Source organism: Prinia subflava, chromosome 8, assembly GCF_021018805.1.
Source record: "Prinia subflava isolate CZ2003 ecotype Zambia chromosome 8, Cam_Psub_1.2, whole genome shotgun sequence".
Taxonomy (NCBI): Eukaryota; Metazoa; Chordata; class Aves; order Passeriformes; family Cisticolidae; genus Prinia; species Prinia subflava.
In genome coordinates, this window is record NC_086254.1 from 9506480 (window position 1) to 9521832 (window position 15353).

The window sequence follows — 15353 nt, forward strand, 5'->3', positions numbered from 1 at the left end:
CAAGGCATTGAGCAGTTTATTTGAAATGACATACACAGAGCAGCTGAACATTTTCAAGATCCATCAGCAACAAAGGGAGGGTGGGGAGCAGCCCTGGTGAGGCCCTGGGCAGGCTGGGGCTGTGTGGGGAGCTCTGCACACACCTGGCAGCTGTGAGAGCTCACAGATTTTGGTCCTGTAGATAAAAAGCAAGAGCCCAGCCTCGCTTTTCCCTGAGACATCTGCCCTTAGGGCTGCTCCCCACTCCCTTGGGGTCAGGCAGGACGGCTGCACCTCTGAGCATCCAGAGGAATCAGAAATATTTATTTGCATTATTTGCTCTCTCACCAGCAGCCCCTGGCTGGGGCAGGCAGTGCCAGCAGCGTTCAGTTCAAGTTTTCCTTGCTTCAAGCACCTGATCTGTGTGAATTGATTTGTTCCCATAGTGTTGGTATTTCCTGTAGCGTGGGGGGAGCAGGAGCTGCCCCACAGGCTCTGAATTTAATTATTAAATTAATTGAGTGTTTAATTAACACACTGCAGTGTGTGTTATGGGCTGTGTTCCATTCCAGCAGCACAGGGCAGCGCCGTGGGGCTCTGAGGTAGCAGCAGAAGTGGACGTGGGGTGGTTTGAAGGCAGCAGCTTGCAGAGAGCCCTCCCTGGAGGCCAGGGCCAGGGGCAGGGCTATGTGGGCAGGAGCTCCTCCCTGTCCAGCAGGATCTGGTTGAATCCCGTGATGGAAATCGCCTCCGTGCGGGGGCTGACGTTGGCAAAGTGCAGGGGGGACCTCCTGCAGTGGAACCTGACAGAGCCCTGCAGGGACAGGAGGGGACAGCGTTCAGCCAGAGTGCAGCTGCTTTTGTTACTCACATTAGTTCTTGAGCAGAGGAACCACTGGTGGCTGAGGACAGAGGAGCTCCTCCAGAGGAGGATCTGCAAATGGATTTAGGAGAAATGGTCGCTACACGAGGTGCCAGTGCTGTGAATTGAACTGAAATCAGCTCAGTTGATTCTCAGCTGGAGGTTGGAGTGCTCAGCACAGCCTGGCACAGTTTGCAGTAGCTGTGGCAGTTCCTGCTCACAATTTGAACAAAAACGCTCCCCCCAGACCCGAAGGTGATGTGTAACAGGGCATTTCTCAGGGAGCCGTGCCTGTGGCTGGGGGAATGCTATCCCAGCCTGTTCTCGGGTTCCAGGTGCTGCAGGAGGGAGGGAGGGGTGGGTACCTGTGGGAGGGCTCTGACGGAGGCGATGCCACAGCCCAGGGCCCCCCTGGAGCCCCCCTGCAGCCCCCTGAGGCAGCTGAGCAGCGCCAGCGCCCGCCGTGGCCCCGTGGCACTGCCAGGGGCAGCAGCCAGCACCAGGCCCAGGGGCCACAGCTGCACCAGTGCCTGCAGGGGCCACGCTGTGTCCAGAGAACAGGGGGGTTTGGCCCAGGCAGCTCCAGGGGCTGGGAACTCCTCTCCTTCCCCCTCATCCAGCTCTGCTGCTGCCAGTGCGGCTTTCACCTGCAAAACACAGAACAGCAACGTTCTCCAGTGTCCCACACACAGCTGAGGACTGCAAAACAGCCTGAAAAGGAGGCAGGCTGGAAAGCAGCACAGCCCAGTTTCCATGCAGGTAAGGAATGAGTTTATTCTGCAGGATGAACCAGGAGCAGCTGTACAGGGGACCACAGCCTCATTGCAGCGTCCTGTGACTGCTGGGCCAGCTCTAGGAAGTGACATCTGCTCCTCAGCTGGGGTAGAGCTTTCTGGAGCACTGTGTTTGTGCTCTCAGGGTTATTTCTCTTCCCCAGGCTCCCCTGCAGTGCTGTGCTGTCCCCATACTCACCTTCCACCTCCTCCAGCCCCGCTGGATGACCCGGGCCGCCCTGCGCATCCTCCGGAGGCGATTCCTGGCCAGCCAGCAGCGAACAGCTGAGGATTGAATGGGGACACACCTGAGTGCAGGGGATCTCAGCAGCCCCTGCACACAGTGTGACACATGGCACTCAGCCACTCGTGCCACTGTGATCCCCCAGTGTCACTGGAAGTGTCCCTTGCTCTGTTTCAGCCCCACCCTGAGCAAGTCACCTGCTTGGATGAGAGTTGCAGAGCGTTTCTGCTTTGCTGTTTTCTTCTCTTTAAATCTTCTCCAGCAGCACTGGATGCAAAATGCCTTCTCATTCAACACCTCTGCTCTCCTGGCTTCCAGGAGCTCCAGCTACAGTGGGGAACAGGAGCCTGGAGTTAGGGGTGGAACTGTGCTCACTCTTCCCTCTTTTACAGCCTCCTGGTGTTTGTCAGGGGCCTCAGCCTCATTCCAGTGTCCTGTGACTGCTGGATGAGGTTTGGGAAGTGACAGCACTTCATTATTGCTTTTTAGGTAACGTGGAAATGAAAATGGAAGTTCTTGGGGAGGAAAGTGAAGCCTCCCAAAGTCCCAGCAGCAGCAGGTCCATTCTCAGCTCCACTGAAGGAGCTGCATCCTGGAAGCTTGGCAGAGGTGCCTTTGTCTCCTTCCTCTCTTTCCCAGGGAAGCTGTGGAGCTGTTGGAGCAGCCAGATCTGTGCTCTGGAGCTAAGGAAAGCTGTCATCTTTACTGGAACTCTGACAGTTCCACACACAAGTGCAGCCCCTTGGCCACAGAGGCCATTACACAGAGTGCTTTGTAGCTGGATTCTGATGGGTGCTTGATTGAGCCCAATAATTGGATTGAAAATGCTCAATTCTGGTCACATGGGCTTGGCAGGAGCTTTGCCTCCAGCTCTGCAGCAGAGGCAGAGGACCTCTCCTGCTCAAATGGAGGCAGGAGCACCCCAGAGCCCTCAGCCAAGGCACAGCACTTACCATGGAATTGGCCAGGAACACTTTGGTTTTGCCACAGTAGACTGAGGGCATTCCTGCCCCATTCCCTGTTTCCTGAGCAGGGCTCTGTCCCCTGACAGCGTCCTGAAGGATCTCCAGAACAGCAGCACGTGGTGCCCTGTCACCATCCAGCCCTGGGGTCCCACCTGGAAACAAAGCGTGGAGGAGTCACAAAATCTGGAGATCAGGGCCAGGAAATTGTCTTTGCTCTGGGATTTCTTGGCCATTTAGAGGGGAAACACCTGCAGCAAGAGGGGAGGAGGAGGTGGCTGAGAGCACTTGGTCTTGCTGTGTTTAAGGCTAAAATGTGACAGCACAGCAGCTGAAGAATTGAACCAGCAACCAGAAAAGCAGTGTGGGGTGTTTTAACTGGGCTGTGGTTGGGTGCTGCCTTCTCATCTCTCATCACCTCTGTCCTCCACAGGTAAAATTTGGGGTAGATCCAGACTGAAGCAGGGAGGGCTCAGGTGTTCTCCCACTCCAAGCATCCTCCACGGAAGCACGAGAAAGCAGCAGCAGTGCAATTAAAGAATAGACTGAGCACCTCAGTCCTACGAAAATTACATTAAACACTCAAAATTCCAAGCTGTGGGAGCAAAGAACAAAAGGCAGGCAATTCCAGCCTTAATGTACTGAAAAGTGCAGGAAGGGGAAGCAAATTCTACACAATTGTACATCTATCACAGGGCACTGGGAGCAGCTAGGGGTCCTGCACTGAGCAGGAATTTATGGCAGCAATTAGAGGTTATTAAAGCCATTTCTGGGACACGGTGCACAATTTTTTACATGACAAACAGGTCAGCCAGGTGAATCTTTGTGGAAATGGAGACAGGCTTAATTCAGACCTGGAACAAGAGGTTGTTGCAGGAGTTCCTGCATGCACAGGGCTGGATGGGTTTTGCATCATTCCATCCTGGATACTGTTTGCTTTTCTGCTGTAAATATTTCTAAGGAGATGAGAGCATTTGAAGGTCCTGAAAGCAAACAGAAGCAATTCTTGCTTACAGGAAGACATCTGGTGGCTCTGATGGTTGATAAAGGAACCAAAAGCTTATCCCTGTGTTTGGGCAATTGTTTTGCTTTGTTTGCAGCTTATTACCCCCTCAAGATAAAAAGGACTAAAACCCTATCACAAAGAAGCTTTGCAGTTAATGGGTTTGTAACTGATGGGGAAAGATCCAGTGTGTAATTCTCCAGCCTGCACTTCCTTACTTCACCCCATTTCCACAGGGTGAACAGATTCCCACCAGTTTTACTCCTCTGAGCAGGCTGGTCCTGTTCCTACAGCTGCTGCTTGTTGAACAGAGCCCCTGGGGGAAGAGAGGATTCATCTGGGGGCACAAAGGGGCTGCAGTGACCTGCAGTTTAAAATGGAAGCACCTGCTGAGCTCCTCCTTCCAGGAGGTCACAGCAAAGGCATTACCTGTAGGCTGCAGTGTGTTTGTTACAGTCCATCCTCACTCTGGCTTAGGAAAAGAGAAGTTTGCAAAAGCAGAAGAAGCAGCAGAGTCCAGGTAAGCTGGAAGGTCAGTGATTCAGCAAGGAAACAAGGGGGGAAAAGAAAGGAAGGAGAAGGAAGATAAGGCAAAAGGTAAGTGGTTTTCAAGTCTACTAAAGAATCAACTCTAAATCAAATTATATTGGGTGAAGGGAACCCAGACACCACTGTGACTGTGACGGTTCCACCCAGTAGGAACACAGAAAACCAGCAGTGAGGGGAAAGATTTTAAGTGTTAAACAAATTAGAAACTCAGGTTGGTGATAGGTTAAAGAAGTTTTTTGAGGAGAGTGGTGAATACAGTCATTATCTGATCCCAAATGGGTGCAGTGACAATTTTACAGAGGGATTACCTGAAGAAACTCACCTGTTTTCTCAGCAGGATGAGAGCTGCTTTTATCCCACACTCTTCTTTTATTGGAGCCCCAGGATTTTCTCAGCAGCTCGTAGCGCTCAGTGAAACTTTGGAAAGGGATCCTGGGAGACAAATGTGCAGTGAATTCCAGGCAGGAATCATCACTGTAAATAACTGATCCTTTTTGCTGTATGGTGAATTTCTGATCCTTTGAAGGGGGAAAATTCCAGAATGGCTTTGTGGATCCAGTGCATGGGATGCAGACAGACTGATGCCTAAGTGGTCAAACAGGCCAGAAAGTACAGAACTTCTGAAGAAATTCAGATTTACCAGCAGCAGTGACTGTAGCAAATCCTGGGCAGGAATTGTGCTTGGATATTTGGGTTTCCTGCTTATAAGCTCTTCTGAATAACTAAATGCCACTAATTGCTACAGAAATGGATTGTGCTGGACTCACCTGACTGGGAAACCTGCTGCACTGATGGTGATGGCTTCCACTATTCCACAGGCCTGGAGCTGGCTGAGAACCTGAGGCAGAATTAGAGGTGGTTTAGGCACTGCTGACTTCAGTGGAAGCTGCTCCTTGTGTGCCCTGTCCTGGCACCCACAGGTGCCAGCAGTGCCCAAGCCCAGCAGGGTGTTGGGATTTCCATGCTCAGCAGATTCCAGGGGGTTTAAAGCCTGATTGCCCAGCAGATGAGGTTCTCTAGAGACAGCTTTAGCATTTGCTGCTCTGTTCCCAGAGCTTCTCAGCCTCCTGGACACCAGGAGCGGGCACAGTTTTGTTCTGAAGGTGTTTGTGTGCCCAGGGCTGCTTACATCACCTCCATCTGTTTGAAGGGCTGGGAGGGCAGCACCCAAATCACCCCAGCCACAAGCAAGGTGCAGCTGGAAGAGCTGCTGTGCATAGGAGCAGTTTTGGACAAGCACCTCAGTGACTTTGAAAGGGTGTTTATCTCAAAGGAGAAAGAGCTGTTTCAAAATGTGCTGTGGAAAGAGCTTTGAAAGTGCCTCAAGATCCCAAGAAACGCAGTGCAAACCTGGGGAAAGGCTTTGGGAAAGTTACCTCTTCCCTTCTGAAGGTCATGGCCTTGCAGTCGGCGTTGGGCTTGATGCAGCGGATGTAGTGGGGAGTGGTTCTGCTCAGAATCTCCATCAGGTGTTCCAGGGAGCTCTGCAGGGAACAAACACAGGGTTCACCAGGGCTCCTCCTCCTCAGGGATCCTCCATCCACCCCTGAAGCTGCTCTTGGCAAGGATGGATTCACAGGCTCAATTATTATGCAATTAATAATTAATTGCTTTCTGGGTAAACCCAGAAAGTTTCCAAAATTACTGCAGAAACCTGAATAGGATGTACCTTGAACTTGGACACCACTGTAACAACAGCTGCTTTGTTCTGGGTTTTGGTGTTATTTTGGTTCTCTTCTGTCACAGGAAATAATTTTTGAAGCAAAGAGTCCTTTGAGTTCTGCAAAACGTGGACCAGCTCTGGTGGAACAGCATCCTGCAAACAGACAGGACCAGTCAGCATCTGGACCTGGCAGGTACCTGCACCTCTGAAAATAACCAAGAATTCCACCCACAGACACAGAACACCATTTCTGATGCCAAATTTGATGTGAGCACAGCTGCAGTTCCATATCTGATGATGTGCATTCATTCATTCGTGGTCAGATTTAGGAACAGAAAACAATGTTTGGCTGAACATTCAGCAAATCCAGTCAAATGTACAACTGCTCCCAACACTGTTCTTGTCACACAGCCTGAGTGAGCTCCAGCTCCCAGGACTGGTTTAATCCCTGAAGGACAGACTGCAGCAGGCATTAGAAATATTCCTTTGAATTCAGAGATGGTGTTTTATTGCCATAATTGCTGGGGATGTCAGAGCTGAGAAGGGACCCTCCTCTCTGCAGACTATTTCACATTTCAGTTCTTCCCTGATGGCCAAAATTTGAGTACTTTCAGTAGCAAAGCCCATGCTCTTGTTTCTCATAAATTTATCTGATTTTTTGGGGAGAATTAAGTGCTGCTTTGTAGTTATAAAAATGCCCTGATGCCATCAACAATTCTGCATCCCCCAGGAGTGGAAGGAGACCTGATTTGGTGATGGTTCACTTCAACCTCAGCTCAAAGGTGCAGCAAAGCATCAGCCCGTGCCAGTGGGGGTTCAGAGAATCACACCAGGAACATCACCCAGTTTTACGTGGCCTGAAGCATTTATTTGCAGCAAAGTAAGCCCAGTACCCAGCACTGAATACATTTGCTTCGATTTAAATCACTTTAGGTCTGTAAGATACTTTTAAGATGTTTTAAACAGCTCTTTCTGCAAACACCTACCTTGTTTTTCTCCACCATTGCTGCCAGCTGATAGCAGACTTTGCCAGCATAATGTGAAATGATAAAGTTGGGCTTCTTGCTAAACTTATCTCGACTTAAACACTGATTACTGGACAAGGCTTTCTCAATCCTGGTTTGGAACAGGTTGGTGTTGGAGGGTCTGTTCAGACGACACTCCTGCAAAGGACACACAATGGCAGCAGCTCTGATTTGTTCCAGAGCTGGCTCTAAAAGCTACAACGTTTAAAATTCAAATCGTAGCAGTTTTACCTTTAGGGCAGCTTTGAGCATGCAAGGCCTGAAATATTGGGAAGGAAAGGGAGGAAAGAAGTAATTGAGGCTTCATATTTGAATCAGAACATCCAGGATCAGAGAGAAAAAGACAACTCAGAACAGGAGGAAGCTGTGGCATGACTTTTCTGAGACTGAAGTCCTGCAGAAATTTTATAGCTGACAGGTTTTCTGTCAATTTACTGTTTGTGTTTTCTTTGGTGGCATGGGACAAAGGCAGGAAACTGGGCCCAAAAAATGAAGGGTTTAGGTCACACTTACCTCATTCAGCAAGGAAAAAATGCTGAGAGGGTTCCCCTCTATCAGATCAAGGCAGTTCTGGTTATCCTGGTAGTTTATGAATGACCACTGCAGGCCCTCAGCTGCATATTCTTCCTGAAGGGAGAGGGAGGGGGTTACTCTGCAGCAGAGGGCACCAGAGCTCAGAACTCTGGGCAGCTGATCCAGGACCTGTTTGAGGAGTTAATCCCAGCTCAGCTCCAGGTCAACACCAAGCTTGAGAAAAAAAAACACCCACACGAGGATATTCTACCCCAGGTAGCTTTTGGGTGTGGATCAGAACCTGCTGGAACAATTTGTCTGAGGATTTGGGAACGCCGTGGATTTATCAGAGTGTGCTGCAAGGCTGCTTTAAGAGCAAACAAAGGCCACAGTCACACAAAGCCTCCCCTGGCTGTGCTGAGATTTTCCCTGAAGGACAAGGAACAAGCAGAACTCCTTCCTTGCACTGCCACACAGCCTTTGTGTGCCAGATTTCACCAACTGGGCTCCATTTAAAGCAAAGCCTGATCTGAAAGGAAGTGCAGAGAGATAGTGGTTGGAATAATTGGTCCAATATTTATGCTGAATTACAGGACAAACTGTCAGCAGTGTTTAACAAGCACAAGCTCTGGGCAGTTATTTGAAAAGCCTCCTGCCAAAAGCTTGCTCAGCACAGCCACTAATGGCATTTAAGTGGTTTGGGGGACAGCCAGATCCAGAGGTAAGAGGGCAGGCAGTGAGTGGGAGGGGTGCTATAAACAGAGGTCATGGAGCTGTTTCAAGCAAAGCAATTGTGTGCTTGAACTGGCTTTCCATCTTCCCTGACCATTAACCCCTGGCATGCTGACCATGCTGCCTGGCAATAGCAAAAGCACAAATTGCAGTCAAAGAAATACTTATCTCCTGAATAAATTGACAAAACCCTGCTGTGAGGCAGCAGGTGCCAGCACGCCGGTGCCATAAAGAAAACCATTTCCCTGATTCCAGTTAATGGCAAAGAGCATTTTGGTAATGGATCTGCAGTGGAGAGGGGGAGAGCAGCAGGCCTGGCAGGGACTCTGCACCTTGCAGGGAGCTCGGATGAGAGCTGGAATCAGCAGTGTGTGACCATGAGGTGCAAAAACCCCTCCTCTGCTGTGAAACACCATCTGTGTCCCTCCTTACTCAGAGATAAAAGCTGGTGCACACTGGGGTTTGCTTTAAAGGCACCAGCATGACTGGGTTCAGCAGGCTCAGGTGTCTGGTGGGCTCAGCCTGGAAGCTCCCCACTCTTTAGGGACTTTATGCTTCATGGCTGTAAGCAGGAACTTCCAAGAGAATCTCAGTTCAGGCTGCACTTACCCCAAGAATTTACTCCCAAGTGTTCAGCTCTTTGAGGAAAAGCCAGGAGTCTGACAGGCAGAGATCCAGTGGAGCTGGGAACAGATTTCCAGTCCCCAAGAGACAAAGCTCTGTCATTCCAACTGCCCCACACTCCCCTCTTTGCAAAGCCACTGTTCCCTCCCACTGCTTTCTGTGGCATTGCTGACTGAAGGTTCCCTCTGACCACGGGCACAGCAATACAATTAAACTGACAAAAAGATGTTTTAAATCAGATATTGAAGGTTTGATCTTCAATTTGGGGTATTACCTGCTGTGCCTTCAGGTAGTGAGCTACAAAGTGCTGCTGCAGTTTCTCGTTGGCATAATTAATACAGAGCTGCTCCAAGTTGTTTTCAGGGAAGGCTTCAAACCCATAAACATCCAGCAAACCTGGAAGGAATGTGGGAGGAGAGAGAGATTTAGTTCAGGGGCAGCTCAGAGGGCTGCTGGCCCCCGAGTTAACCCGGGGTGGGATATCCATACCTATGAAGCTGGTCCACGCTGAGGGATCTGTGTAGATGTTCTCATTTATGACCAAAACCAGCCACTCAAACAACCTGCAGACAGCAACAATGGGGTTAGCTGGAAGCTGCTTGCTTGCAGTAATGAGAATTGTTTCTTTTAGTGCTGTTCCCATCAGTGTCACTTGTTAGGAAGAGGAATTTCTGATGTGCTGCCACGGAACAGCAGCAGGTAAGTCCCTCTGGGTCTCCCAAAAGTCACCTGGATCAGCACAGCCTTACCTGGCATAGATGACTTTGGCCAGGCAGTCCCTCCTGGTCTCACACTCAGCTCTGGAGCACGGCTTCTTGAACACTTGCTGCTGCTTCCCAGCAGTGATGGTTCGAATCCTTAAAGATTCCAGGAGCTCCCCCACAGGAATCTGGAGCAGATCCCCCGTGGTCTTCAGAAACTCTTGTTGAGGAGAACAAACAGTGCAAGGTCACCTGGTGTGTTCACACCTCTGAAGGTAGGGAAGGTCTAGAGATTCTCTAGAAGGTCTAGAAAAATGCCTCTTTCATCACCTCTCCTACTCAAATGTGGATCTGGGATCTTTCTACCCAGACTTGGGAGTAAGTTTTGCAAAACCAGACTCTTAATTTGGATGCAGAGTGACCCTAGAATTTCAAGTCCTCTCTTTAAAATGAAGGAATACCAGAAAAAGCTGAGAGTTGTTTTCCTCTCTAGGTGTGTCTTTGTTACTTGTTCACCTCCCTTGAGCAGGGACCTCAAAATCCAGACAGATAAATCAAATAGTGATGACCAGGAAAAAAGCAGGGATTTGGGGATGGAAAGGAAGTGTAGAAGAATGAGTATTTGCTAACAAAGCATTTACATATTTCTCAGCTGAGCTGCATTCGAAATTATTTGAATATTAAGTAGTTTGAGCTCAGAGCATGTGAAATTGTAGCAGGAAACTTCACTACTCAGTTTTAGCTCTGAAGGAAATCCAGATCCACAAGCCTCCCAAAGACATGCAGGACAACCTCTATTCATGCTGCAATTTAACAGTTTTGTTGTCACTGGCTTTTGGCTTTTATCATGAAAACTTCCAAGCTTTCATGTGAAAAGCCCTGCTCTCCCTCTGGGTCAGATTTCTGCCAGCCCTGTGATGGCAGAGTAAGATTACAACCAAGAGCCACAGTTCTGCCAATAATCCTCCTGAAATCGCCGGGTACTGCTGCAGTTGCCCTGACCTGTCAGGGAAGGATTTTATCTCTCAGGGCAGGGGAGCATTGGGTTTTTGTTTGTTCACAAAAGCACACCTAAATTTTGGGTTGCTCACGGCCTTGATTGTCTCCTATCAGCAGGAGAGTTATTGTTCAAACTCTTTCCTTTAATAAGGAATTCTTTCTGAACTAAATGAAGAAATGAAATGAATTTAAATTAAATAAATTCGATTTAATAGTTTAAAATGCAATCAGTTCAATACAGTTTAAACAAATTTATTAAATTTTAAAATTAAGTTATTAATAAAGTAATTAGACTTCTTAGTAGTTAAAAGGAATTAATAATGCAAAGTAATAATAGTTAAAATTACTCGAGTGAAAATTTGGTCGATTAAATAAATTCTAATAAATTTAATAAATTTAATAAGTAGGTCTAAATTAACTAACTAAATAAAGGAAAGAATTCTCTCCATTCTTTCCTTTCTCTAATCCTTTCCCTTGGGCATCTGCACTGATCTAACAAGGCTCTGGAGTATGGCACAGGGAAATTATCCCTCACCTTTGGTTTTGTCTTCCAGTTCACAAGGCTGAGATTCATCCACTGGACTGGAGAACTGAACATTCCCGAGGTGCAGAAGGGCTGACAACACCTGGAACACAACCAGGCACTTCTTCAGGACAGCTGCCCCCAGGCAGTGCTCCCTGAGCCTTCCTTTAGCCCCAGAACAGCCCAGCCCAACATTCCTGCACAAAAGGCAGCAAACAGATCCCAGACTTCTGTGTGGGTCCTTAATGCTGCAAGTCCCCAAGTTCACCTTCAGTTTTGTTCATATTTTATTCAGAGTTCTTAACTACATCTCCATTTTTCCATAGGTCTCTTTCAGAGATCAGGGTGAGAGCTTGCAGGAAAAAAAAAAAAAAAAGAAAGAAAGGAAAATAATAACAGTTTAAGCTGCAAGCAAACCAAAATACGCTCAAAGGACATAAAATATTCTATGGCAGATTTCAGAAATAAGCTTTAAAGGAACAAGATAATAAAGATTTAAAGGAACAAGACAACAGGTGAGGTTTCCCAAGGCAAACTGAAATTCTGAGGTGCAGACTTTTAGTTCTGATCCCATCTTTGGCTGTGCAGCCTGGTGTGGAGCTGAGGGCCTGCAGTGAGGAGCAGCAGCTCTGCACAGCCACAGGATTTATTCCAGCAGCAATCCCCCCCTGGGAACACCCCCAGCACCCCCAGCTGTCCCTCTGCGTGGCTGACCTTGAAGATGTTGCTCTGCGCGGCGCGGCCGATGCCCAGGTGGAACATTGCCCCTCTGGTCACCTCCAGGCAGTCCTCTGAAAAGCCAAAAAGGGTCTTGAAAAAGCCAAGCACACAAACAGGGGCGAGCAGAGCAGCCCAGCACATCCAACGCCCCTGGAATGGCCAGGGGAGAGCAGGGAAGTTGGATGCTGTTTGGCTAAACCCCACACACGAGCTGCAGAACCAACCCGCTGGCTTTTGCTGCCTCTGTCAGGTGAAGCACATGCAAAGACAAGACAGTTTCTGCACAAAGCCACAGAGATGCAAATCTGCCAGGCCAGAACCAGCTGTTTTAAGCCAGGGGACTGATTTTAAGCTTTAAGACTGAATAGTGCCAAGTGAAACTTTAAAAGAATCCCATTAATGCAGGTGGCTTTGCAAAACATCTGCTGTTGGCTGAGCAGGGGGTTGAACAGGAGGTATTTTTGCCTGCCTCCCTTTAAAGCTCCAGCCATTATTAATGGATTGATTAATTAGTTAGTGAAACCAATCTTTACCATCTAAGTTTCTTTCAGAATTTGGCAGCCAGCAGTACTCAGCCCCTTCTGGAAGGTTCCACTCCAGCCTCTCCTCTGTGGTAGCACCTTTTGTGATCTGGAGACAGAAAACAAGGTAAAAATTGAATTCTGCCTTTGGTGTTTACAGCTCCCAGACAGTGAAGAATAACATACTGGGAGGATGATTTAATTTGGAAGCCTGGGAGACAGGGAAACTGGTAATTATTAAAAGTTGCAACTGTGCTAAATGTGGTGATTTCATCCCTGCTGTGTGTCAGAAATACCCAGCAAAATTAACTGAAGGCAAACCTGGTAAAAAATATGGAAGTTTCTTTCATTGGGGGCCTGATAGGCAACCCTTGTTTTCTCCAGAAGGAAAGTCTGGATGGAAGCACCAGTCAGATGATGGAATCTAGAGAGGGAAAAAGAGCAAAGACTTCAACAAAACCTCTTCACAGAATCCAAGAGGGGTTAGGCTGTTCTGAGACCAACTGACTGTGAATTCTTTGCAGTTCACCTTCAGTTTTGTTCATATTTTATTCAGAGTTCTTAACTACATCTCCATTTTTTCATAGGTCTCTTTCAGAGATCAGAGTGAGAGCTTGCAGAAAAAAAAAAAAAAAAGGAAAGAAAGAAAGGAAAATAATAACAGTTTAAGCTGCCAGCAAACCAAAATACACTCAAAGGACAAAATATTCTATGGCAGATTTCAGAAATAAGCTTTAAAGGAACATGATAATAAAGATTTAAAGGAACAAGACAACAGGTGAGGTTTTCCACAGTAATTCTTACCTGTCCAGCTGGAGCTGGATGTATTTCCCAAACCTGCTGCTGTTGTTGTTCCGCAGGGTGCAGGCGTTCCCTGTGAAATTGCAGTGGCAGACACAGAACAGTCAGAGTGGTCCCACTCTGCCATGCAGCACATTTAGGGTGATCTGCACAGAGCTCCAGTATTGGAAGAGTTTGTTTTGAAGGAGAGGAGCAGGAGATAGCTTAGACTCATGTGGGAACAAAGGAAATTCCCACAGTTGTCATTACTTTAGTTTGCTGTTAGAAAAGCCACATTTACCAAATGCTTCCATGACAGGGTTGGAATCCAGCACTCTCTTCTCTATCCTTTCCACAGTTTCGTTGCCTTTTGGGGAGAGAACTGAGGCAGCAACTGAGGCGTAGAACTTCATGAGGCAGCGAGAGGTCCAGGTCTGCAAGAGGGAGGTCTGACAGTAGCTCTTTGTGTTTAACATCTTGTCAGTTCTGTCGGTGGGGCAGTGCTGCCTTCTGCAAACACTGTGCAGGTGGAGGGGAGGCTAAAGAGAGGAGGCTGTGTCAGTTTAGAGCCCTGGCTCAGTGCACACTCTGTGCCACAGACACATTTCAGTGCTGCTGCTCTGCTGAGCAGCACTGCCATCGAGGTGTCACCATCTGCAACTTCAGGCAGAATGAACAGCCACTGCCTTGGGATGAGTGTGAATGGATTTTGAGTCATTAACATTCAGCAAACATCTTGTTCTTGGGTTTAAAAATGCCCTCAGCATCGTCCTGAGCAGGGATGGGCCATCACAGGAGGGCCAGGGCAGGAGCAGAATCCACTGCTCTGTCTTTACAGAGGGTTTGCTGAGGCTGCTGAGCCCCTGACAGACCAGGCTGAAGCATTACCTCAGGTGCAATTCCTGCTGAATGATTCAAAGCCAGCCCTCCAGAAATGACAGATGTCACCTGAAGAGCTGCTATATTAAGCAGAGTGTGTTTAACTGCAGCAATCACTTAATGCTTCACACACATTTCAAGAGAGTCGTGCTGGGCAGATTGGCTACGTGCTGTGTCAGAGGGGTTTTTAATTCATTTTTGCTCATTCACTGCACTACTCTGCACTACAAATCACTGGCAGAGCTCAAAATTCGAGAGCAATGTCATAGAAAAACATTTCCTTACCTTCCCAGCACCACTTTCTCCACTCACAATGATGGACTGGTTGACAGGGTCCATCTGCTTTTGGACATTCCTGTAGGTTTGCTCAGCCACTGCAAAGATGTGAGGTTTTAAATCCTGGCAGTGAAAGAGAATATTTACATTTAAGAGCACAGTAAGCACAGAGTTCAGCAGCAATGGATAGTAAGGGTCATCTCACATTTGACTGAAAACAGCTCTGCTATTTAACAGAACTAATACTCCACTAAAAATGAATTTATTTATTATTTATGGGGTTTATCCTGTGGGTGTGTTTTGCTCAGACAGATTTGGGCTCTGCAGAAGGACAGAGATCTCAAACACAAGGGTTACCTGAGGACAAAGGGCAAGGTGGTACTCCCTCATGAGCTCAGGTGAGTAGAGGCACGAGAAAGGCTGGAAAGGATTTAAAGCCACCAGGCTGCAGCCAGCATTTGTATAGAACAGGTTGACTCTGTATCTTGCTTGAAGACATTTCAGAACTGCAAAGCAACACCTTCTGTCAGTAACTTTTGCAAAGTGTGTTTGACTCCTGCTGTGCCTGTTTGTAACACAAGTCTCAGGTGTGTTACCTGTCAGGTTTAACAGGGAATGGGGTGATCAAGAGAGTGAGGTAGGTGTAATACACATAACTCCTGTGTTAATGCACTGAGAGCAGGAGCTGCCATGTGTCAGCGGCCACCAGGGAAAGGGACCCCTCAGCAGACACCCCCTGCCTGCTCACCTGTCCTGGTTGTCACTGGATTCACTTTCGTGAGGTCGTCAAAGAGATGCAGTTCCTCTTCATCACCGAGGAAGGCTCCAACTTCTTCTTCAAATGATTCACTGAGGTCATTCTGGATGAGAGACTCTTCCCTTTGGCCATTTTCCTGCAGGGGATGTCAGATCAGCACCAGTGAAAGGTGACAAGCTGGACTTTCACCTCATCCCCTGTTCGAGCTCTTCTGCTGCTTCCATGTCACTGAATTCAGCAGGAGCCAGAGCTCAGGATGTGTGAGCTG

At 48.1% G+C, this 15353-nt stretch overlaps 1 protein-coding gene across 5 annotated transcripts in view; it reads right to left on the reverse strand.

Moving 5' to 3' along the window:
• MYO19 (myosin XIX) overlaps window positions 1–15353 on the reverse strand; it is a 25398-nt gene continuing 10045 nt past the window's right edge. For 3 of the 5 annotated variants that reach the window (XM_063402860.1, XM_063402859.1, XM_063402861.1), the window contains exons 3-25: window positions 15077–15221; window positions 14686–14834; window positions 14338–14451; window positions 13475–13607; window positions 13198–13267; window positions 12715–12817; window positions 12406–12502; window positions 11867–11943; window positions 11165–11255; window positions 9679–9850; window positions 9419–9492; window positions 9204–9325; window positions 7574–7687; window positions 7022–7198; window positions 6042–6188; window positions 5749–5856; window positions 5140–5210; window positions 4695–4804; window positions 2812–2975; window positions 2056–2185; window positions 1814–1899; window positions 1207–1488; window positions 1–793 (exon numbers count right to left, since the gene is read on the reverse strand). In XM_063402860.1, the coding sequence (XP_063258930.1) occupies window positions 665–793; window positions 1207–1488; window positions 1814–1899; window positions 2056–2185; window positions 2812–2975; window positions 4695–4804; window positions 5140–5210; window positions 5749–5856; window positions 6042–6188; window positions 7022–7198; window positions 7574–7687; window positions 9204–9325; window positions 9419–9492; window positions 9679–9850; window positions 11165–11255; window positions 11867–11943; window positions 12406–12502; window positions 12715–12817; window positions 13198–13267; window positions 13475–13607; window positions 14338–14451; window positions 14686–14834; window positions 15077–15221 (2865 nt within the window). In that variant the 3' untranslated portion in view covers window positions 1–664. The other 2 variants (XM_063402862.1, XM_063402863.1) reach the window with 2 other exon arrangements.